At 38.2% G+C, this 24,521-nt stretch overlaps 1 protein-coding gene across 1 annotated transcript in view; it reads right to left on the bottom strand.

Annotated features, from left to right (window-relative positions):
- Positions 1-24,521, bottom strand: part of ZMAT4 (zinc finger matrin-type 4) — a gene marked incomplete at both ends in the record, with an annotated part of 215,381 nt that overhangs the window by 73,714 nt on the left and 117,146 nt on the right. The window contains 2 exons of the mRNA XM_084231451.1: positions 259-486; positions 24,250-24,406. Of these exons, the coding sequence (XP_084087577.1) occupies positions 259-486; positions 24,250-24,406 (385 nt within the window). The remainder of the gene's footprint in view (positions 1-258; positions 487-24,249; positions 24,407-24,521) is intronic.

The raw sequence follows: 24,521 nt of genomic DNA, 5'->3' as shown, positions 1-24,521 counted from the left end.
GACCTGAAACTATGGGGAATATAACAATAAAATTTATTATCTAAAAAAAAATTTAAAAAAATGGAAATAGCCTACAATTAGAAACAAAGGAGCTTATGAAAATTGAGCTAGTTCTCTGTTCTTCCTTTTCCTTCTACCCCTTTTGGATGACACCAGTCATCCTTAATAATCAAAGCAGAGAATTTGCCCAATTTGTGAAAAACAATTCTTTTTTTGAAAGTCCATTTCAATGGCAGAAATTAGAAGGGTTTCTCTTACCTCTCAATTCCCCCATATCCAGGGTGGTCCCAAGTTGCTCTAATAAAGCGACCCTTGCTGCATTCTTTTTGTGTTTCTTGCCATCATAATGCTGCTGGGCCATCAGGGGATTATTAAACCAGGCTGCACAGAGCCCACAGTATCTGTCTGAATCTCTTCTTTGATAGGGAGATGAGACCACAGGAGCAGTGTCTACCCTTGCAGGCTTCAGAGAGTTCAGGGGTGCTGCTGTGAAGAAAAAGCAAGAGAGAAAACCACTAGCCAGGTTACTATGGTACTGAGCATACCTGTCCTCCACATCTACCTGACAGTTTGGGTGAGACCATCCTTCGAAGAAAGCCCTCCTAAAAATAATCTCTTGAAGGAAAATGAGCGATCTATTAATTAAATCGAAGTCCAAACTTGAAGTAAACATTGAACAGTCTCATGACATGAAAGATCTGAATGAATTAGACATCTCTGGGTTATAAATGGAAATAACCAATAAATAAGAGCTCTGCCCACAAGGGATAGCAGCATATCTTTCAGTGACATGGATTGTACCAGCTGACGAAATCATGCTTTTTTTTGTCAGTTACTTCTGTTTAGTGTGATAGCTTATTTTTAACCTATAACTGCTAAAATTGACATTGAAAGTGTATTTTTTTAAATACCCTAAGACAGACATTATAGGAACAGATGTTGCATCTCTAAACTGAAAAGACATGTATCACTATTTTGAGATTGCACATTCCCAGCTATTAATTTAACACATTCCATTGTGAACTTAAGTTATTTTTGGTGCAAGGAAAAAAAAGAACTCAACTTGAAGGCATTTACTAACCAAGTAAAAATTACATTTTTAGGCATTACAACATACAAGTTGTTTTCATCCTTACAATAACTATGACTAGGATTACTGTCTCATCTGAGATGATGAACTTCAGAGACACCGACTGATTTACTAAAGGTGTGATAAGGTGATACCTAGTTATTAAAGGCAGAACCCCAAACCAAATCCTTAATACTAAGGCCAGTGTCCCTTTCAGTGCCAATAATGTCTCTTTTCAAACTTTTAAATTAGCAAGATTTTGGGGTATTTTTTGGTCAATACCTAAGTCATATTATATTTTATGCAGGGTTTAATTTTGTTGGGGGAGTATTCTGATCCAACCGCTTTGGAGAAGAAAAAGAAACATAAATTCTCACATGGCCCATTAGCCATAATACAATACAGCAGTACTTGTTCTTTGCCTCTATGATGTGCACATTGTGGTCAGACCATGTAGAATAGGGTCATTCCAAGGAAAAGATCAATAACAAGATAAGGTGCCACTTAACCCCACAATGGTTCAATAACTTTTAAGTCTATTTTGCTTTTTTGGATTAAATATCTGACAGAAATAAATACTTGCTAAATGACATTAATTCAAGACATGCCTGTATTGTGACAATATCTCAAGAGAATATTTTCCTCTCTATTCTGACATTTCATCAGATAGGGGATTTTAGCTAGTTTGCATGAAATTTAATGGTATTATTTTTATTGGGACTTATAGAAATAATACATCTCTTAAAAGCCTCATTACCTGATTCAGTCATAAATCACCATGAGAAAACACAGCTGAAATGTGGCCCATCCTATCCAAGTAGACATCCAGTATCATTCTGCTGTTAGAAATGCTAATAAAAGCCATAGATTGATTACAGACTACTTGTATGTGAGAGAACTTCTATCCACTTATCTCAAGGAAATTGAATCTTGATTCCAAAGTTTTCTGCACCTATCAATTTCTCAGGATTTATAGCCACATTGTTTTTTGATGACAGTGGAAAACATATCAAATGTTTGCAATCTAACTGAATGTTGACGCTTAAAGCATAATTTACTTTTCTCTAAATGAGATACTAAAAACAGATTTCAAAATCCATTTTATCAATTGATACCTTGTACCCCATATTCTGGCAGAAGAGATGCACATTAGAATATTTACTGAGTAAGATGACCTGATCTTTCACATAAGTACTTTGATGCCACATCTATATTATAGCTTTTCCTCTAATAACCTATCCTATGTACAGTCCCAAAATTTGATTTATATTACACTACTGTTTCTAATCATCTCCAACAATCTGAACCCAGTTCATATTCTATATAAAGGCAACCAAAGGTAGTAATATGAGATTAGTGGAATCCGTCTTGAATTAAAGTCCGAAAACCAGGTTGTGTTGACTTCCACCCTCACCGAGCATGTGATCTTCAGCACATGTCTCAGGGCGCTGGTTTCAACAAGGTTAAAATTCAGGGCCAACATCTCTTTTAAAACCAACAGTTAAACCACAGTGCAGCAGTGGAATGAAGTGTAAAAGTTCTCTCTCTTTTATTTCTTGAGTGGATGCCAAGTAATGAGGTTATATGGGAAGAGAGCAGTTTCCAGGCTGTATATTAAATCTTTGTGTGTACATGTACCATAACACTCAAATTTCTTTGGCAAAGTATATTATTCTAAAAAGAAAAATTGAAAACAAAATAGGGTAGATTATATCCTTTGATTTAAAAACATATTTTTAAGAAACCATGATAGCCAATATACAGCTTGTTTTTATATTAATTTTATATTTTATGTTTTTATTCTAATTGTAAAAAGATTAGCTCGATACTGAATCTACCTCCCTTATACAACTTAAAATTAATAGTTAATTCATCAAAATTAATGGTTTTCAATCTGAATCTGCCCTCCCCAGATAACTAAACACATATTCTGCAGAATGATTCTTGACATCATCTTCTCTGTGAGGTCTGAACAAGTTAAGCAAGAAGTATCAAGGTGTGTGTGTATGTGTGTATGTGTGTGTACAAAATACTGAATCATCATGATAATATTTAATACTTGATACCTTTGTATTTGATGTGTTCTCAAGTACGTGTCCACAACTTTATTTCAAGTCAGAAAAATTCAAAACCTCCTAAATTTCAAAATTTTCTTATGATTCATTCTTCATCAAAACCTGGCCTGAATATACCAAGACTACTTATGTTAATATAAACATGCATACACACGCCAATAAAATTATTAATATCTCTTAACATGGATCACTACCTTAAAACCATAGAAACGTAATATATGGTATATGTAACTTATCACATCTAACACTCTAAAATTTCTGTTTTCAAAATGCATTTGGCAGATTTAGGGCTCAAAATATGCATTTGCATATATTTTGTACAAAAGATCACAGCTTCTGCAGCCAGTTCAGAGTAATTAAAATAAACTAAATAAACTCAAATTTTTCTAATCCTTGAAACAGTTTCAGGAAGTCAACATCCAAAACGTGATTTCTAAGGATCACCATACACTGAAATATTTTTCAATCTCATTTATGCCTTGCATAATATTTTTCAAGGAGCGGGTTTTCTACAGCTATTTGTAGACTGTTGGGTAAGTTGTCTTGAGTAATAGCTTAAAATTATGTGTGTGTGTGCGTGCGTGCACTCGCTTACGTGTGTGTATGAAATCTGTCCTATATTTATTTCTATTTCCTATATTAATTTCTTCCTGGCAGAATCACCACAGTTAATCTAAGGACAAATATATTTCTAGAGCATCTTGTGTGTGCCTCCATTAGAACACTTTCTCCAGCTGTGACACTGTGTACTAACCAGCGTCTCCCTGGTGCCAGCACCTTGCTGGTGGCAGACACAATGTGTACATTTCATACTTTTTTTCCTGAATGACTGGATGACCGAATGATTGCTCTTAGCATCAAAACTGAGGAAAGTAAGTTAGTAGTCATGGGTTTTCTTATTTCTACTAAACTGTGTCATTTAGGGCTTGGGTAGCTAGGTTTGTACTAATCAATATCAATATAAGCAAATGAGTGACAGTTGGATGCAGACTATATTGTTGAAGGACAACATGTTCAAATGTAGACAAATCTCCCATCTTTGGATTTAGCTGATATATTGAAAGCCACTATTTTCTCAAACCTCAATCTGTTTTCAGGGGTAACCTTATTCTATACATTTCAGTGAGTGTAAATTTATGTATCATTCTGGAAATTACATTTTCGAACAGGAATCATTTATTCTGAAGCACTTATCATGGCATCCCAGCGCTTACTCTAGTTCCTGGCATGCTACCAATTGTCTCAGCTTGCCTAAAACTAGAAGGATTCCCAGGCCTGGGGCTTTTAGGACTAAACTAGTCCTGGGCAAACTGGAATGAGTTAGTCACCTTAGCTTCTGGGATCAGATATGACTAACATCACACTGGAGAAGTAGAAATTAGTGAAAACTTTGAAAATAATTGTTCCAGATGCTAGAGCATGTGGTTTTTAAACCAAACATACAGGCTCTGCCCATAGATCTCAAAGCTTTACTTGTCAGATCCCCAAGGACAGAGTGGGTGACCTCGGCCAGAGATGGAGGATAACACCACCAGCAAACAATGGTACACCTGCCTGTCTGCCTTCCAGACAGGTGTCCGTCAACACCCTCATGTGGGAACTCACAGACTTCCCCTGGGCTCCTGCTCCTGCTGTCTCACATGTGCTCTCTCTACCCTTCCTCCTTTTCTCCTTTTCTCTCTTCTTCTCACTTATTCCTGCAGCTTCCTAAACTTTCAGATCACAAAAATTAAACCATTTTCACAAAGATTTTGGGGGAGTTTTGAAAACAATTATAGGATTTATTCATTTTAAAGTAAGTTTTTTCAACCAAGACGTTTTTCTCCATAATATTAATTCTCTCAAGTTGTGTGACATTGTGTTAATATCACACAATTCTTCTGAGTTAGGTATGTTGTGCGATATAATTCCATTCCAAGTATTTTCTCATTTAAGTTGCCTCTAAAACTTGTTTGGTCAGTGGGGCAGCTTCAAACGCAGGGAGATAAACCAATTAAAAGAGCCCCCTGGCTCGTTAATAAGCAACAAAGGAAATGAAAAAGACCAGATCTTCTGACTCAAAACCAACCCCACGCTGCATCATTGGTTTCCAATGATGCTCAGGGAGCAATTGGCCAAGTAAACAACCAGGTTAACTGTAGAGGCAGAACACAATTCCTGGGTTTCAACATCTGCTCTCAGTGGGAATTGCCTGGAAATAAGCTTTTTCTCTAAAATAACTTTTCTGGTTTTCAGCACCTATGATAAACTGCCTTTCTTTTTTCCCCTTTTTTTCCTACCCAAAATGATATTGATAACAGTAGGAATTCTTCAGCAACTATCACTCCATGTGCAAATGCTGTTAACAGTTGAATTCAACTGGACTGGTCAGTGCCGGCTAAAGAGGCAGCAGTCAGGCAGATGGGCAGCTCAGGCTCCAAACAGCCCAACGTCTTCTGCAGTCAAGCATCTCAGTTTGATGCAAACTGTGCAAAGTTGGAGCTCAGAACTTATATTTCCTTTGTGTTCCTCACAGAGGACAGTGCCTCTTGTGTAGATGGTAGATACTCAATGAGCATGTGGTGAAAACATTAAGGAAAGTACTAGTAAATCTCAGTTAATATCAACTCAGGGGATTTTCATGTTTTAGAAACTTGCTTATGATTCCTAAAATTTAATCCTTTGACAGTTTCATTAAATTTACTTTATAGGATTAAAAAGGAGCCTCCCTGGTGGCGCAAGGGGTTAAGACATAACCTATGAAGCTCACTGCAGCCACTACAGCACAAGTTTGATCCCTGGCCAGGGAGGTAACCCACATGGCGCAGCAGACCTCTTGTGACTCGCCCACTGCTCCCCTCAGCAGAATATTTCAGTCGATCTGCCTGTTCTGTTCCCTGCTCTGTCTCTGGTGAATCCTCTCACCCCCCAAAACTCTGGCCTATACCCCGGTTCTTGTATGTATAAAAAATTTCTTTAAAAAAATAAAAACAAGTTAGATATAAAATAATTTGTAAAAATCTATTCTGAAATTGCATGCAGCCATCAAGAATATGTTTTAAAAATGGGCAGAACATTTAAAAAGAAACTTCTCCAGGGCCTCCCTGGTGGCGCAGGTGGTTGAGCGCCGCACTATGAAGCTGTCCGCAGCCTCTGCAGCGCAGCTTCAATCCCAGCTGGCCGGCAAGAATCCCACATGGCAAAGCAGACCTCTCCTGTCTCGCCCATTGCTCCCCTCAGCAGTGTGTTTCATCAGTCTGCCTGTTCTGTTCCCTGCTCTGTCTCTGGTGAATCCTCTCACCCTTCCGTGCATCTGGCCTATACCCTGGTTCTTGTATAAATAAATAAAAATCTTAAAAAAAAAATACTTCTCCAAAGAGGAAATGCAAATGGCCAACAGGCATATGAAAAAATGTTTAACATCACTTGTTATCAGGGAAATGCAAATCAAAAAGGATTGGGGTCAGAATGGGGCGTTTGCAATTGTATGGGGGAATATAAAAATAAAATTTATTAATAAAAAAAAGCTACAATGAGATACCATCTTACAACAGTGAGAATGGCACATATTAAAAAAAAAACTAGCAACAACAAATGTTGGCGAGGATGTGGAGAAAAAGGAACTCTCCTGCACTGCTGGTGGGAGTGCAAAATGGTCCAACCACTATGGAAAGCAGTGTGGAGATTTCTTAACCTACTAAAGATGGAGCTTCCACATGATCCAGCAATTACACTCCTAGGTATTTACCCAAAGGACACAGAATTCCAAATTCCTTTAATTCCAAAGGGCACCTGCACCCCTATGTTTATAGCAGCACTATTTACAATAGCTAAGCTTTGGAAACAACCCAAATGCCCAAAAATAGATGACTGGATCAAGAAGATGTGGTACATATACACAATGGAATATTATTACTCAGCAATCAAAAAAGATACTGATGCAATTTGCAGCACCGTGGATGGAGCTGGAAGGGCTCATGCTCAGCGAAAGAAGCCAGAAAGAAAAAGAAAAATACTGGATGTTGTCACTTATAGCAGGAATTTAGAAAACCTAAATAAGGGACCAGGAAAAAGACTAATTGCAATAAAGTAAAAATCAAAATCAACAAGCAACTATAGACCAGAGACACACTACAGTGGGGGACGGGGGGAGAAGAAAAGGGATTAGGGTCAGAATAAGTGGGGTGGGAATTGTATGGGAAATATAACCAAAATGAAAATGCATACATTATGCAAAAATTAAAAATGATGTAAGAATTATATAAAATAAAATAATTTATAAAAAAATAAGACAAAATCAAAGTTTCAAAAAAAAAGAGTATATTTTAGGAAAAAATATTTAGTAACTGGGAAAATGTCCAGGACATAATGTAAACTAGAGGATGTGGCTTATAGGTAGGGTACAAACCAAATTACTTATTACTAAATTATACATATACATATAAAAGTATATAGAGAGAGACTAGCAGGCTACAAATCAAAATCTTTGCAATGGTAATCACTAAGTGGTGGATTATGGGTGATTTGTTTTATATCCATGGATATATACTTCTTGATGCAGAGGGAAAACATTTTTACTTTACAACTTATATATAGGCCGCATTTCACAGTAACTTGTTTTAATTCAAAGTCTACAAAACACTGCTTAGGGGTCTTGTGGTACACTAATCAGGTTTTAAATTAAATCTCTGAAGATTTCATTTGCAGAGATTTATTTATTAATTTATTGTTGATTTGAGAAAGAATAGGTTGGGAGAAAGCAGACTCATGCCAAATACAATGAAAAAACCCAGCTCCCTCTATTTTCCCAAAAAATCAGGGAAAACTGTTTTCCCACTGCATAGCAGATCCAAAAGTGTCTCTAATTATATAGATAAGACAAAATATCTTCTTTCTTCTCCTAGGATATATTTGGATGTGAATACTGTTATCCAAGACTATGATATGAAAAAAAAAAAAATCTATGCACTATTTCTTCTGTGCCATGAAGGAAATGAAAGAACAGTATAAAGCATCCATGTTCCAAATCTGTGCCATTAAACACTTTCTGAGAATAAACAAAGACGAGGATGACTTAACAGAACCATTCTACCAATTCAATTTTGTATCAACACTCTAAGTATAATCAGCCTATTAGCAAGAATTGCTTCCTCACCCACACTACATTCATTTATCATCAGTCTTCATTAATATAGTATTCATAGATCATTGATTTTCATTAATATAGAATAATTCCCTCTAGTTTCAGTCACTGATTAGGTTCTAAATATCTTAAGTATGCCTGTTTTCTCCAGTATCCTAATCTTTGAAAATAAGCCATTAAATAGAACTTTAGAGGAGATAAAAATCTTTTTTATAACTTTCACATATTGTTTGACAAAATAATCCAAAGGCTGCAATGCTCTACATGTGTCTATGCAATGAAAACAAGAGGAAAGTATCGAAGTTCCACAGGGGCAAGTGTCTAATCTTGTTATATCCCGGATGCCAGAACCACATCTAGCACATAGTATGTGTTGAACAAACTCTTGTTAAGTAGGGAAACAGCTTATTCTCCATAAAGCTATGTATGTAAGAGAAAGAATCATGCTTTTACTTCAAGAAGTTCTGCTACTATGATGTAATGATTGAGACTGAAGTCAATAATAGCATCCTCTCCACTGAGACTGACCTTATAACACCTGGTATAGCGTAGTCTAACACACTCATGGCTTTGACCTTCAAATGTCATTTAGTTAAATTGTTTTACTTTTTCTATGCTGTGTCAAAATCTTTGGTTATGGCCAGAGTTCCCAAATTCTACACAAAAGTACCCCTGGATGGTGTAACAAACATAAAGGAGAGCCATACTTTAAAATTCTGAGGAAAGTAAGATGATGTCTAATTACACAGCAGGGAACCCATTGCTCATCATTTCAACATTAGATGCTACAATTCTTTGAATAACTTCACATGTCAGCGAAACAGGATTTTTGGAGGCTGCGATGTATCTCCAGCCAACCAATAAAGAATGGGAAATAAAGGTGGCAATGCTTGATCTAATTCTAAGGTTTGGGAAGATATGAAGTGCCCAAAGACAAAAATGTGCATTAATAAGTGATTTTTCAGGGTGCAGAACAAATATTGTATTTTTCTTTCAATATGAGCATTTTTTTTTCAAATTCTCAAGTTTGGGTTTTTTTTTTTTTTTTAAGATTTATTTTTTATTTATTTATACAAGAACCAAGGTACACTCCAGATGTAAGGGAGGGTGAGAGGCTTCACCAGAGACAGCGGGGAACAGAACAGGAAGATGGATGAAATACACTGCTGAGGGGAGCAGCGGGCGAGACAGGAGAGGTCTGCTCACCATGTGGGTTGCTCTGAGGCCATGTGGGTTGCTCGGAGGCCAGCAGGGATCAAACCAGCACTGCAGAGGCTGCGGACAGCTTCATAGCGCTGCACTCAACTGCCTGCACCACCAGGGGAGGCCCCAGATTATCAAGTTTGTATGAAGACATAAACTCTTACCAAATTGTTTAGACACTAAATATCATAGTATCACATCATACTATACTATATTCTTTGCTTATTGTTTGGGCAAAAATTAATGACCTGCTAACTAGATACCACTAGAAATGCCTTCCTTCATAAACCTCAGACAAGAGAAAAAGTCCCAGAGGGCGCAGTGGATTTTCCCCATAAGAGATTCAGTGATTTAAGGTTGCCCCTACTGTCCCTCCAAAGGGGCCATCCTTAGAGCGGTGACTAGAGGGAGATGAGAGGCAGCATTGTGAGAGGGGTGGAGGGATGACAAACTCAAACCTGGGAGTGGATAGTTGCTTTTGTTCTTTTTGTTTTGCCATCATTCCCTGGCTTCATCTAATCTGTACTCCCTGCTCAGGGGTGGGAATGATTAACTTATCCAGCAGTATCAGCTATTCAACGGCAGAGCCAGCTTCCTGGTTCATTTCTTATACCCTATGAATATTTATAGACGATTCGAAGATGAGAAAAGTGATCAGTGCCAGAAGCGCAGCAGAGATAAAGTGTAGGCTAAGTTTAGAGGGAAGACACAGAGAGAGGAAGGCCTTTTGGCCTGAACTGGAAGCATGCTGAAACTTTAGAAGTCATTTTAGGCAGATAACTGCTGGTATTGTTCCCTGAGAACAATGTATGCACTTAACTCTTCTGCCTTCAGTCAGCACACCTTCCCCAAAAGGTGTGCTTTCTCTGTCTAACATCAGTTTTAAGTTACTTTAAGCATATATCCTTAAAAATAAAATTGGTCTCAATAATCCACAGTTTGCATGGTACAAACCCTGGATCTCTTGTACTGAAAATGATGATACCAGCTATACATGTGTTTTCTTTGATTTGATCTAGAAATCAAGGTTTTTATATGAACTGCCATTTAAAAACTGCTAAATCTGAAAGTTTGGTATCATTTTGAGTTCAGTCTATGAACCTCAAAGCAACCCTCGAACTGCTTGAAGTCAGACTAAGAGACCAATGTGTCAGTCCTCCCAACAGTGGGAGCAAAAGATTCAGAGAATCAAATGCTTGAATAGGAAGGCTCCCAAGCCTAGCAGTTTAAAGACCACTGCCTTATCCAGGGCTTTTCATAGTGAGTAATGAGGCTGGTGGGCAGAGTAAGGAAGAGGTTTTAATCTAGATCAGGCTTTGCAGGTAAATGCTGGATAATCAATAGGTTGATTCAGACTCTAGGGGAACAAAGCCTACCTACACACAGCCTAAATTATTTAGACATATCATCCATGACCATTTGCTTACCTAAGGGTTGGTCACACATGCACACTTCATTGTTGCTGCACAGACACAGTCAAAGAGAGTACATGAGAGAATTTAAATGATTTCCACTGAAGAATTTTTAGGACAAATGTGCCAGTGAAGTCTTGCCACCAATCAAGAACTTCAAGATCACCTGGAAGGCTATGGTGTCTATACCAATCTCAGTCTCCACTCTGGACTCCCAGATGCGATTCTGCATTTATGAGAACCTCATGTAGCTCCTATGCAAATTAAATTTGGAAAGCTGAATTAGGAGTCCGTGGTCCTCATCCTTGGTGAGGATTAGAATCATATGAGAGAGGTTTAAATATCTATGAACTCTAGATCCCAACCCAGGCCAATTACCTCTGACTTATGAGGTGGAACTGAGTAATGGTGGGTTTTAAAGCTTTGCAGATGGTTCCAATGGGCAGCCAAACAGGGGACCACTGTAATGGAGGGTGGCATTTGGCACAGACTCACTCTCACCCCAATCTTACCGAGCACTTTTGTTTTCATGTTTCATTCGTTCAACTCTTAAGTGCCAGCACTGTGTTCCACATTAGACATACGGCACCACCCCAGTCTTCATGGAACTCAAACACTGAAATGGAAATATTTTGATCTAATTTCACAGAACTATTTTATTAAGTTGCATTAATTGTACAGAAATCCATGTGCTTTCTAAAAATAAAAAATCATGAGCTAACAGATATAGAGAAAATAATAAGGTCTTTAAAATAAAACCACAACCCAGAATAGGTTGGAGAATATTTCCCAAATTAAAGGGGGATAATGACTTGATCTCATATCCATAGTGTAAGGATTCACCGTGTCTGCTTGCAAGTTAGTTTTCTAGAGTCCTGGCCATAAAGAAAACTAAGACAAAAACCCAATCTCCTAACTCCTATTCTATATGTATCATACACTGACATTAGTCCTGCCAAACTGATAGAGAGGCTGACCGAGCAAACACTGGGAAGGAGGCAAGCATGAGGCAAGGATACTGTTTAGGAAGAGTAAATCAGAAAAGTTTATCTACTGGTAGAGAAATGTTCATATACTGATTATAAGTTTGCTGTTATTATAGTAAACAAGATATACAATAATAGGACACATATATAAGAGCCACCTTCAGGAAGAAAGGTACATGAGTCATGGTTAAAGGATTTGGAATTACTTAGCCAGAGAACTAGGAGCTGAAGTACAATTTAATAACACTTGAAATACACAGAAGATTACAGAATTTGGACTGACTGAGGGCCAGCTATTTTCCAAAGCTATGAGAAAATGGAAAGAGACTGAAGCTGGAAGAGTGGGTCATTAAAAGAGAGGAGGGTTAGGAAGTCTTGTCTGACATTAAGACATATTCACTGTACCTGGATGAGCAACTGAGGGGGTTCTGCCGAATGTGAGCATCACTAATACCCAGTGACGGTGCATTACCAGATGATGGGACTTGGAGTCAAATGGCATCTTGCTGGAATTGTAACAGGGTGGTCCCCAGGAAAGGGGGAGGTTCCCTGCCCCACCCAAGGGAGGGTGGAGCTGAGCAGGAAGAAGAGAAGCTGAAGAAGAGACTGAGGAAGGAAGCAGGATGGAGCCAGGAGACCTGGAGGAGGCGCATGGAGCCTAGAGACACGTGAAGAAACTGCGCTTGTCTTTTGGTCGTAGACTGGGTGACACAGATGTGGGTGAGACCCATGGGGAGGTGACAATGGCAGTTTTTATCTTAATGTTGATTTTGCTCTTTTCCTTCCGGGCTTGTCTGGTTATTTCTGACCCTTTGCTGTGGGTCCCCACTGGAAGATGCTTTAGACTTGTGGCAGGCTTTGGGGCTTTGCTCTGGGCCAATCCCATTTGGATGGACTTTTACCCACGAGGGGACGGGTAACTTTGGGTGCTTCATTTAGAAACTAGACTCTTTGCCTTACCTGTATTGTTTCCTAGTTTTATTAAAGTTCCTTCCCATTAAAGTCTTATATGTTTTGTGCTGATGCGGCGGATGGCAGAACCCATTTAGAATAGGCAGGTTTGCAGGGTTTGGGCTGACCCTCTCCCTGTCCTATAACAGAAATAGAGATGGATAATAACTCAACAGTCTATGAATTTCTAGGGATAACTCATCTAGTCTCCAGATGAAACATAACATTTTTAAAAACCCCAAAATCTTGAATATTAAATCATCCAGGTTAATGAAATATATGGATATCTTTCTTTCTGACTTATTTTGACTAAAAATAACCTCTCCTCTGTGTTAAGAAAGATCAACTAAAATATTCATGCTGGCATTAGTTCTTGCCTTTCTAGCCCATCCACATTTTTGATATATTAGTTTTGCTAACTGAAAATGAAATGTCCAGATATGAAGATTTCATCTGCTCCATTGACCGAAAAGCAAAATGAAAGACTAATGATTAGCACAATCAAGATATAATTATGCAAGAATTCATGAGGAGCTTTAACCCCAGTCTCCTGCTTCTCAGTTAAGTGATCTCAACAGGTGGCACAGAACAGTCATCCTATCTTTAAATGACTAAGGATTCTTGACTTCCAAAGTCCTCCTGTCCGTTAGTTTTGAGGACTGCACTGGAAACTCCCAGCTCATATCTCCCACCAGTATCAGAAACAGTAAGAATGGCTGCTTAGAAAGGAAATGCAAAGGTTTAGTTGGGGAATTTTAACTTCATCTTTGTAATTCATGATACCTCAATGTGGCCAAAATCCTCTTGAAAATCTCAGATAGATTTAGAATATGAACCACAAACTACCATGTGCTCAGCAGACAAATGAAGATAATCACTTCGCAGGATATCCTACACTTGAGCTTTTCTGAAAGCTGTCAATGGAATATGAAAACCTGAAGTGTCCTCTTCCTGTTTTCACACAGATGAACTTGCTCTGCATCTACATCATATGACAATTTATATAGCAGAATAACCTAATACGAAAGTAACTGTCTCATTTTGCTTTGTACTCACTTCATTAAAATGAGAGTTGCTTTTCCATTGCATTCCAAAATGAGAGCTAAGCCCTGAAGTCTCACTTCCCAATTGCCAGGAGAAAGTGAACAGATGGATTTATTCTGGGCTGCTTAACAGACAAAGGGTTGTGGGTGTCCAGCAGAGGTGTACCCAATGTCAGGAAAATAACAGACATTTTAGGGACCAGAGAAAAAGAGAAGATTGCAAGTATGAAAAGAGAGTTCCCAAAATTGATGTGTTCCCCAGGAGTGTCCATATGGATCCTTGGTCTTCTTTTTCCTAAACTAGCTTGTCTCAGAGGGGATGAAGCCCAGGGATGGTGGAGGTGACTAACTGAAAAGAATATGTCAACCTCCAGAGGGACAGGTGAATAAGGCCCACCTCTTGGGAAGCCCTGGGTCTTTACCTTCAGCCTAAGGAGGCCCAGCACACAGACACTTCCTGGGTGATCACAAAGTAGTAGCTGGAGCCCACAGGCTGACAGAATATCCACATCACTTGTGTGGCCCTAAAAAGGAGAAGGGTCCCTTGTCAAACAATGACAAAGGGTTCTAATCTTTGGAACTAAAGGACAGAAGTATTTTAAACTTATTTTTAAATTATAAATGAATATACTTATGGTATTTGAGTGTCATCCAGTAATTCAAACTTAATGAATTTGATTATGATATAAACCAAAGTAAGTATTAGGCAAGATTTTTGAGGTTGACATTTAAATATATGTCGATAATTGAAGGATGAAAATAAAGTTGTAATATTTACTACCAATTATTTCAGATGGGATACTTACTTTATAAAGTGTCTTCTCAACTTCAGTCTAGACAGTTTTAGGATTCTTGTCTTTAATAGATGATTTAAAGTTATTTGCCAGAAAATCTTGTACTGATAGTTTTTTCAGAATAGTAATGCATTCTTTATAGAGTTTCCGAGTCCTGATCATATCTTCTATTGACAGTTCAGAGAAAGCACAAGAAAATTGATCATTTTTTAAAAGATTTATTTATTTATGCATACAAGAGCTGGGGTACAGGCCAGAGATGGGGGGGGCGGTTTGAGAGGATTCACCAGAGACAGAGTGGGGAACAGAACAGGCAGATTGAAGTACACTGCTGAATGGAGCAGCGGGCAAGACAGGAGAGGTCTGCCTCACCATGTGGGTTGCTCCCTGGCCAGCCGGGAATTGAACTCATGCTGCAGAAGCTGCAGATTGCTTCATAGTGCAGCTCTTAACTCCCTGCACCACCAGGTAGGCCCAGGAAATTGATCATTTTATTGTTCTACTATATTACTTCATAAAAATGTATTGAAAAACACTTTCTGGAACAAAGGTATGAACACATAAAAGCCGCTGAAATCATCAGCTGCCTCATACCACTATTTGATAATCCAAAAGAGAAAAGTGAGTTTATAATGTTTAAAAAGATTTGTGAAAATCACCTAGATAGTGGCCTCATTATTAAAATGTTTACTTCTATGCAATCAATGATGCTTTGTTTTATTGGTCATCAAGTATAAAATAAAAAGACAGTAGCCTTGATCTAATTGTCCCAAGCCTCATATGTTCCAGTGTACAATGGTGGTGGCCAAAGGAATTTAACTCACTTCACACTGCTAATAGATTTAAACCCTATTGACTGTAGGTAGCCAGTGACCTGATTGGTATGATTGTTCCCGAAGGCTTGTCACCATGGAAAGTTACTGCAAGCGAAGAGAAATCTCTTTGCCATCAACCAGTTGGATTACTCTGGGCAAAGAATTTCACTTCTCTCAGCCTTGGTTTCCCATTGGGAAAATGAGATGATTGAGAAAATGATTGGTAAATATCTTACAGCTCTGTAATCCTATCCATCTGTATTTATAGGCATTAGAAAAGCCAAAGATGTAATGCAGGGATCTAGAGAGGATGCCTTAGAACACGCAGTATTCCTAGTTTCAAGGAAAATGCACTTCTATGAGGATCTGCCAGTTTGACAAACTATTGTTTTGCATGTATTAAAACAAGTTCCTAGACAGGTTATTCCAGGCAAACCAAATAAACTGATTTCGATGATGGAAGTGCTATGGTTATAAAATCTTACATGCAAATACAAGGTGCTGATTGAACCTGGAGAATATATATTATCCAAAATTTGAATTTATGTAACTTTCAAACAGTTCTAGAATACCTTGATCTTCATTCATTCACAGAGAACTCAAATAAGCAATTTTGTTTTGGCATAGAAATTTATGAAGAAGTTCTGAAGCTGTCTCTCTTGTTTTTTAAACAGAAATGAGGAAGGAAAAAAGAGCACCAAGATTTCAGAAGAGTAATAAATATGATGACTACATGTATAATAAGGCAAGCAGAGTAGACAAGATCATTGCTTATCTGTTCCTTCTCCCACTTTGTCCATTGTTACTACAAATGAGAAATATTTGATTTAAAGTTTATAAATATCTACATCTATGGTTTTGCTGCTTCTCTTAATCTTACTGAGAAGGCTTGAGATTTGAACTGTGCTGTTCATTAGGTAAGCAAAAACCTGTACGTTACTTTCTGAAGCATTACTTAGGCCACCTAGAGATTCAGGAAAGGCCCCAGAATGTGTTCTCAGCAGTCCTCGGCTCATGTTCCAGCACTGTATATTTGACTGTGAAATATCAGACAAATTATTTTACCCTGCTCAATCTCAGTTTCTTTATCAGCAAATGGTTAGAAAAATCATAACCTTATACTTTGTGTTTTATGAATATTAAATGAAACACAGTGTTTCTAATACAATGTCTTTATAATTATCAATTCTGATAATTTATTTCATTATTAGGTTAGATTCAGCCTTCTCATCTAGAGTGTTACCATACCCAGGATCTTTAAAATATTGTGTATCTTTATTTCTATGTTGAGAGATGACTTTTGGAAACATTTTGTACATATGTATATAATGAATATGAATGCTATGTAAGTAATCCATTCTTGTGATTCATAATAGTTATGTTCTACAAAGTCTCCACAGACACTGAATTAGCAAATAATGAACTGATGCTCCTAAGGGACACTGAAGGTAGTTACCTGTGAACCTGTGATCACAACACTTAGATCAACCGATCAATACACAGTCATATGCTGCTTAACACTACGGTTATGTGCTAAGGACTGAGTTCAATAGGCAATTTTTTCATTATGCACCTGTCACAGAGTATAATTAAACACTACCACAATTAAACCTAAATGGTACAGCAACACACTTAAGTCATATAGTACAGTCTATTGGCACCACCATTGTATATGTGGTCCATTGTTGGCTGAAATGTCATTTAGTGAGGCATAACTTAGAACTAGGTTTTATGTGTGCTTCTGTTTCAAGATTTCTTATTTAATATATACTTTTGATTCATTAACACTTACTTAAAACCAATAACACTATATATAGTGAAGTTTATATAAACTATGACTTTTCCCCATTAGTCATAGCCCAACAATCTTGCTCTTAAGAACCCTAGACAGCACTTCAGCACTACACTTGGGGGTCACTTTAAATGGCAAAATCACCAACAAAAAGCACAAAAATAGGAAAAACATGACATTAAATAGATTGTAAAAGGGATACTTGTTTGCAGTGTGAGAGCTGATGCAAGAATTCAGAGTGTCCTATAGTTGACCTCAGCTGAGAACATGCACGTGGGGCAACTCCAAACTTGGACCACCTGCCCATGTCTACAAAGAGTCACTGAAGTGTCATGCATGTTGATTTTGTAGTTGCAAATAAATTTTAGTGAGTAGGTGATATAGAATATAGAACCCATAAATAATGACAATCATACAATAGTACGCTCATTCTATACTTAATTGCATGGCAGGCACTATATTAATTATTTAGTATACATCTCCTTTTTTATAATAATTCTATAATGCAAATAATACTATAATTTTATAAATGTGAAAATGAGGCCTAAGGAATTAAAATAGCTTTAAAAAGGTCATATGGGCATAGCCAGGACTTAAAATTTGAGAATGACTTTAGAACCTATATTTGTACTTTACATTATTCTGTGATTCATTTATCAGGAGAAATGGAGTTGTGCTTTTTTGTTTTTGTTTTTTTTTTTAATCAAACAAGTGTACAAGCATGGCACTTCCCATAATGCTGGAAAACCATTGCCTTTGATTATCTTATGTAACTGATATTTAAATAACCAATGTAACTTAATTTTAAAATAAAACTATAGCTATTTAAATTCCTATCATAATTCTATCTTATGCTTCTAATTGAAACTTAACCAATATATATTTATTAACTTCCTACTCTATGTCAAAAAATGTTCTTATGTGCATCAACAGATAGGTAAGGGCACAATGGCTCTGGAGAATTGTTCTCTATAAATCTTCCAATACCACTAGGGCAACTTCAAACTCTAAAGAGTCAAAAATGAAAGAAAGGTTATTGCTAAATTTGATACCATTACCTGTCAAACCAGTGAGGTCTAGGAATTGTATAAAAGAGAGTACTCAATATCCAACTTTGCTAAGGATGATAGATGTATTCATAAAAGCTAATATGTGAAGCAGCAGCTTTAAGAGACAACGTATCAATCAGGTTAGATTAGGCTTTTCTACAACAACAATCCCAACCTGTCACAATCAAGGTGTCTTTTATGTTCTTGCCAAGTCTAATGTAGGTTGACTAGGTCCTTCTTCTCTCCATCCTTATAACCCACTCAAAGTAATGTGTACAACACCTCCTCACAATCAATGCAAGTCTGAGGAATGTAGAAACTAAATGGGTTTTTGATAAGTCACATCGTGGCCACAAACACAAATGAATTTTCTTATAAATCCTAAATACAATATATTATGATTTAGATTATGGATAATCTTAAATTTCACTTTGATTAATGGTAGACAATATTGAATGCCTGTAGTTTAAAGTTATTTTTACCTTTTAGATTTTATGTAAATAATTCACATTCTCTTAAAAATTGTTAAAATCAGTTAAGTGATGTTTTCCTTTAGTATTTTCTTCATGACCTTCAGGAACTCAGTCTAATAATCTTTTTTGTATGGGTTTACATTTTTCAAAACAAGCATAATACTTTTTTTTTACTTATTTTTCTGTTTTATGGGAAATTCCTATGAAATGGTAACAATAGAAATGTCTTGTAAAAGAAAATAATTCCATCTTCATTTTTAATTAAAAATCATTTTAAATATTCATGAATTTAAGGTATTCTTCTGTCTTTCTGTAATTTTTTTATTTTTTATTTTTAAACAATATTTGCTTCCTCCCACCCCCTCAGATTGAGTCCCCATAGAATTTCCTTGTACTTCAGCTCAAGCAGGGCTTGAACAACAGGTACATTTTTCTGTCACTGTCATTAAGAAGAACATGACCATCAAACTTGTGTAAGGGAATGTGGCAGATACAGAATGAGTATGCAGATGTGTTTCTGTGAGAAGCATTACAAACCAATTGTCAAGGTAGACTCACCCAATAGAACAGCCACGGACAGGAGAAAACAAAATAAGTGTGAAAATACACAGCAGTTCCCAATCCCAGATCCAGGGTCTTGCCTCCAACCTGTGACTGTGTCTCTCCTTCCAATGGGACACCTTAAAGTCCGGAGCCTGTTTGTCTTATCAAGCAGGTCACCCCCTGTCCCCAATTCACACTCCTTCCCACGACCACCAGCACTACCTCACTGTGAGCACAGCAGTGTCAGGCCCTGCCTCACAAAACTCACTCCACAAAGGTTTGTCTTCAAGGAGACACAACATGCTGGGCTGGCTCCTTTTTCTACTACCAAGGTAGTATTCGAACAAACTGTGTTAATTAGGAAATCGGAGGCTATGAGAGATGAAACATGTCAGACTTTGCCCCCAAAAGAACTTACTTACCAAATGCTCACCTGCAACTAACACAGCAACTACTACATTTGAAAGCACTTTTACATCTATTATTTGCTCTGTATACGGGCCAATGAGATAATTGCTCTTGGTATTAGAATTAAATGAAAGATAAGAAAGCTGAGGTTGAAAAAGACAATAAACCTATCAAAGATTATACAGTTAGGGCAGAAGGAAGGCTGAGTTCCTATCTCCTGACTCCCAGACCAGTCTTCATGCTGCAAATTATGTTAGCAGGTCAGCCCTGTAAGTAGCATAGGGCTTAAAAATCTCAGGGTTGGAAGGACTTCAAGTGTCACCTAGGTTGACCATATAATCTAGGGACCTTAAGCATCACCTAGGCTAATGGTATCATGCTGGGTGGCTTCAGGTATTGTCCTGCCAGGTGATTAGTCACCTGTCCTTCATAACCCCACAGCCTTGTGTTCTACCAGTTCAAAAACCTATTGTTGTGGAGAAACAGCAGAAGCAGCACACCTGGACAGAGGAATTGCTTCTGTCTGGCATCTAGATCCAGTTGGTTGGGTTTTACATATTCTTTTCCACTTTTGTTTCATCACAGAACTCCAATATCTTGAACTATTAATAACCTTTCTCTTATCTTCAGTTCAGATCTAACTCCCTAATTCCCTACTGTAGGGTAAGGTAAAAGTATCAGGCTTTTCTGCCCTCCCGCCATTGGGATAGATGATGGAATCCTGTGGTCCCGAATGCATGCCTGATGGCAGGCACCTGGAATAGGGTGTGGGCACATGTAGATGGGATTCACCTGGGCTAAGACTGGGTTTATAAGGACAGTGTTACAGGGATGCCAGAAGCAGAGAGTAGAGCAGAAGGAGCAGGAGAAGCAGAGAAACAGAAGCAGAGAAGAGAGAGGACATGAGAGAACGCCACAGAACCCAGATAGAGTGAAGACTTGCTGGGGCCTGGGAGGCCTGCCAGCCTCCCAGCCCCCTAGCACTCCTGCCTGTTGTGTACCTGGCATATCCCAATAAAAGCCTGCAAAAGCAACTCAGGGCTCCAGGACTGGACTCCTCCTTTACCCCGTCTGCTGGATCAGAAAACCTGCCCTTCCTGCTGTTATGCCTACCCACTCATTGTTTATATCTGTGACATCCAGGCACACACATGTATGTATGCACACATGTGCATATTCACATACACAATATGAATCTCTCTTTTCTGTGTTAGCCTTCCAAAGTTCTACCTCCAAGTAATCATTTATCAATGCTTAAACAATCTCTGTTTACTCTTCCTCCAGAGAGGGTCTTCATGCCCTTCATATTCCTGGCTTCTATCTTCTTTATCCCCTCTAAATCCTTCTCACATTATGGCAAATGACAGGCCCATGGTAGCCTCAAGCTAGTCTTAATAAAGGCAGGATCCATATACTGACATCTGCTGATCTAGAGGTACAGGATGGATCTAGAATCCTCCTCATGCTTTCATCTTACAGAAGAAATCTTCTACTGTGGCTGTGAGATTATGAAGTAGAATCTAGAAGAACATGACAGGATCAAGTTTCTTCAACACATTAACCTAGAAGAAGTAGAACTGGTTTTTGTTCCATCACATCTCTAATAGGCATTTCAAAAATCCCAGTAAATATGCATCCATGTGGAGAAGCAACTCCATCTGCAACTAATTCTTCAGGAGCTCCAGTTAAAGCTTGATTACAGTGCATCTTGAGTAGGAGGAAAGGCAATGATTCACAGACACCAATTGCTCACCCTCATCAGATGGAGTAGTTAGAAGCAATAAGTTGTGCTTCAATTATTCTTTCCCAGAGATCACTACAGTTCAAGAGCCTGCTATTCATGGAGAGGCTGCTTAAGTAGCATACCTGAGTAGGGTTGGTTGAATTTTATATGTGTTTTTTTTTTTTCCATTTGTTTTCATTATGGAAACAATTTCCAGTCAACCTGGTTGATTAGGCAGAGTAGTACCAGACATGCACAGGGTAACCATAGCTTCAGGTGAAGTCCTTCAAGAATTGCTTCTGGGATTGGCAGAAGGCAGCAGAGATGATGGCAGGAAACCCTGACTGTTCACATTCTGAAGGTGCTGTACTTGGTAGGTCAGAGACCCGTGGCCTGGCTATTCTTTCCTGGTGCCTCTTGATCTTTATCCTGTTCTTGTAATGAGTGAATTTGTGCTTGAGACCAAGCTTCCACCCATATCCCAGGATTGGGAATCAGATCCTTGATTTGTTTGCTATACTTGATTTCCAGCCCAGTACTTTTCCTAAAAGATGGTACCCTGCTGCTCTCTCAATAGCCTTTTCTTTCCCAAAACCCCAGGCCTGCAACCAGGGCCTTGCTACCACTTGTCTGACTTTCTTGCCAAAATCTTGACTCCATCTCTGCACGTTCTCTGCACCCAGACTTCAGTACTAGGTTCCAGCCTCTTACCAGGCCCTCAAAGCCTTATCTTGTGCCAAATCCCCCAGTGCCTCCCTCTGCTTCTACTTGTACCTAATGACTCATCCCTCTAGCAAGATACATTATTTTCTCTGCTCCCTGCCAGCAACTGGGTTGATACCATCCTAAGCCTGGGGACCAAGTTAGTTTTCTAGCCCCCCCCCCCCCAATTCTATCTGGTGTCGCCACTTTCTAAGGTCCTTTGTGCTGAAAGCAGCTTTCAGAAAGAACAGATGAGGAAAAGCTACAGAAGAAGGATGTGAAGCCTGGAAACCCTGAAATAGATGAGAAATAGAGCTGCTGGCACAAGGCAACTAAATCTCCTTCCCCCCAGTACAAACCACTGCTCTTAGTGCTATTTACTCCTCCCCATTCTCACTGCCTTTTTGTTTAAACAGCAACCCGATTTCTGTCACAGTAAGAACTGTACCAGCTTCATGGACAGCCATGACAGTCATTGAGTAAAGGATGTAATTTAAGCACTTACAATTTTTTCCATTGGGCTACACCAATGGCAACTAACAAATTACCCTCAAGTTATATTTACCAGCTCTGTGGGTATTTGAATTCAGGAAAGAAAACTTGTACTTTTAACCAGTCTTGAGGATGTATTTAAATTCACAATGAACAACTTTTACCATGTGATGATATTTTTTTTCCAGAAACAATACCTCTTCCATTTGCTAATTGATGTGATAAACAAAGACATAGTCCTTCCTCTTCCATCACTACCTCCAAAATTAAATTTAACAGCTATACTCTGCTTAGGCAGAGAGAACAAATGAGCTAGTTACTCATTCATGGAAAACAGGTAAAAACTTCCCAGTTACTGTTTCTTTGAAGTGTCTATTTTAAGAGATTCGATGGGGAGCAGAGTACAAGGTGAGCACACTGAACCTTTAAGAGAGCAGGAACGAGGGATTTCAACGAGTCACTGCCTATCAAATGCCATACTTAGAGTATGCCCCAAATAAGCTGGGCCTGTCTCCAGATTTCATGTGTTTTGCAACCCTGTCCTATGTTTGAATGTCACAGCCACCTTTACAAAAACAATATTCTCTAGTTAAACTAAGTAGAAAAATACAGTGAAAAGAATCTTTGCTATTCTCTAGGTAAAAGATGACATTTTCCTTAAGAAAAACACTGATGAGGAGAAAAGTCAAGCATTGTTTTAGACTCCTTCCAATTTCCAAAATACCATTTAAAAAATAATTACACCCACGATTTATGCACAATTCATTAGACAACAAGATAAAATGCTCTGCTAAAGTTTAATTGCATTGGAGCAGACATCATGAAATATACTCCCCACTTCTTCAGACCTGAACCTAGTCTGGTAAAGTCTTTGTCACAGTGATACCTTGCCCAGATTGTCTATCTTGATTAAATTATAACCATATTGTAGTTTCATTATTTGATAGACTTCTGAAGAATATTTTTGGCTATGCCATTACAAGCTTAAATGGTCTGTTATTAGTCTTAAAGCATTTTAAGCTAGTAAGCTTGATCCCCTAGAAAGATAACAGGAACTACATCTTAGAAAAAGAATGCAGTTACCTGCAAACAAAAGTGTTTTTAATGACTACAGTTTTTCTCCTCCCTATTTCCATCAAGATAAGAACCAGGTAATATCTTGAATTATTCAGGCATCAGTTGAGAAGCTACCCAAGGTAAACAACACACATTCCCTTACCCATGCAAATTACAGACAAACAAGGGAAGAGCAGCAAGTGTTCATTACATAATAGATATAATATCTTGCATAATATGTAATAAATATGACAGACATCTGGCAGATGTAACCAGCCTTTTAGAATCTGCAAACTGCTGAATTACTAATCTGAAGGAGTCAGATTGAGAGAAAGAGCACCTGCAACCAGATCTGAGGGTTTTATGAGAGCAAGATCTGCTGGTCTACCTGCCCAGCCCTTTAGGTTTGAAGGGCAGCCACCATTAGACTCCCATTCAGGCAGCTACCTCTGAAGAGCGAGCATGTTTAGTGGAATAGGCATGAGGCTGGGAACCAGCACGGAGCTGAGTGTCTCCCAAATACTGTTGTTCACATACATACCTGCGGTCTTTAATGGGGTTTTCTCTCCTAGCAACAGTTTTAACCTTTTGGCATGGATTTTGCCTTGATAATGTGAATCAGCCACCACGGCAGACGTAAAAGACATGTTACATAGCGTGCAACACTTGTTTTTATCCACCATATCAGCATCATTGCCCTGCAAGGAAGAAAGAAAAAAACAGTATTAGAGAGAACCAAAGTCCTAGATTTCTCTTTCCCCATTCCATTTTGCTGTACATGAGATTTATCACGGACTTTCTGATTGAAATTTC

The sequence above is a fragment of the Talpa europaea genome, assembly GCF_964194135.1.
Source record: "Talpa europaea genome assembly, chromosome: 4".
NCBI classification, from domain to species: Eukaryota; Metazoa; Chordata; class Mammalia; order Eulipotyphla; family Talpidae; genus Talpa; species Talpa europaea.
This window is presented reverse-complemented; position numbering and strand designations above follow the sequence as displayed.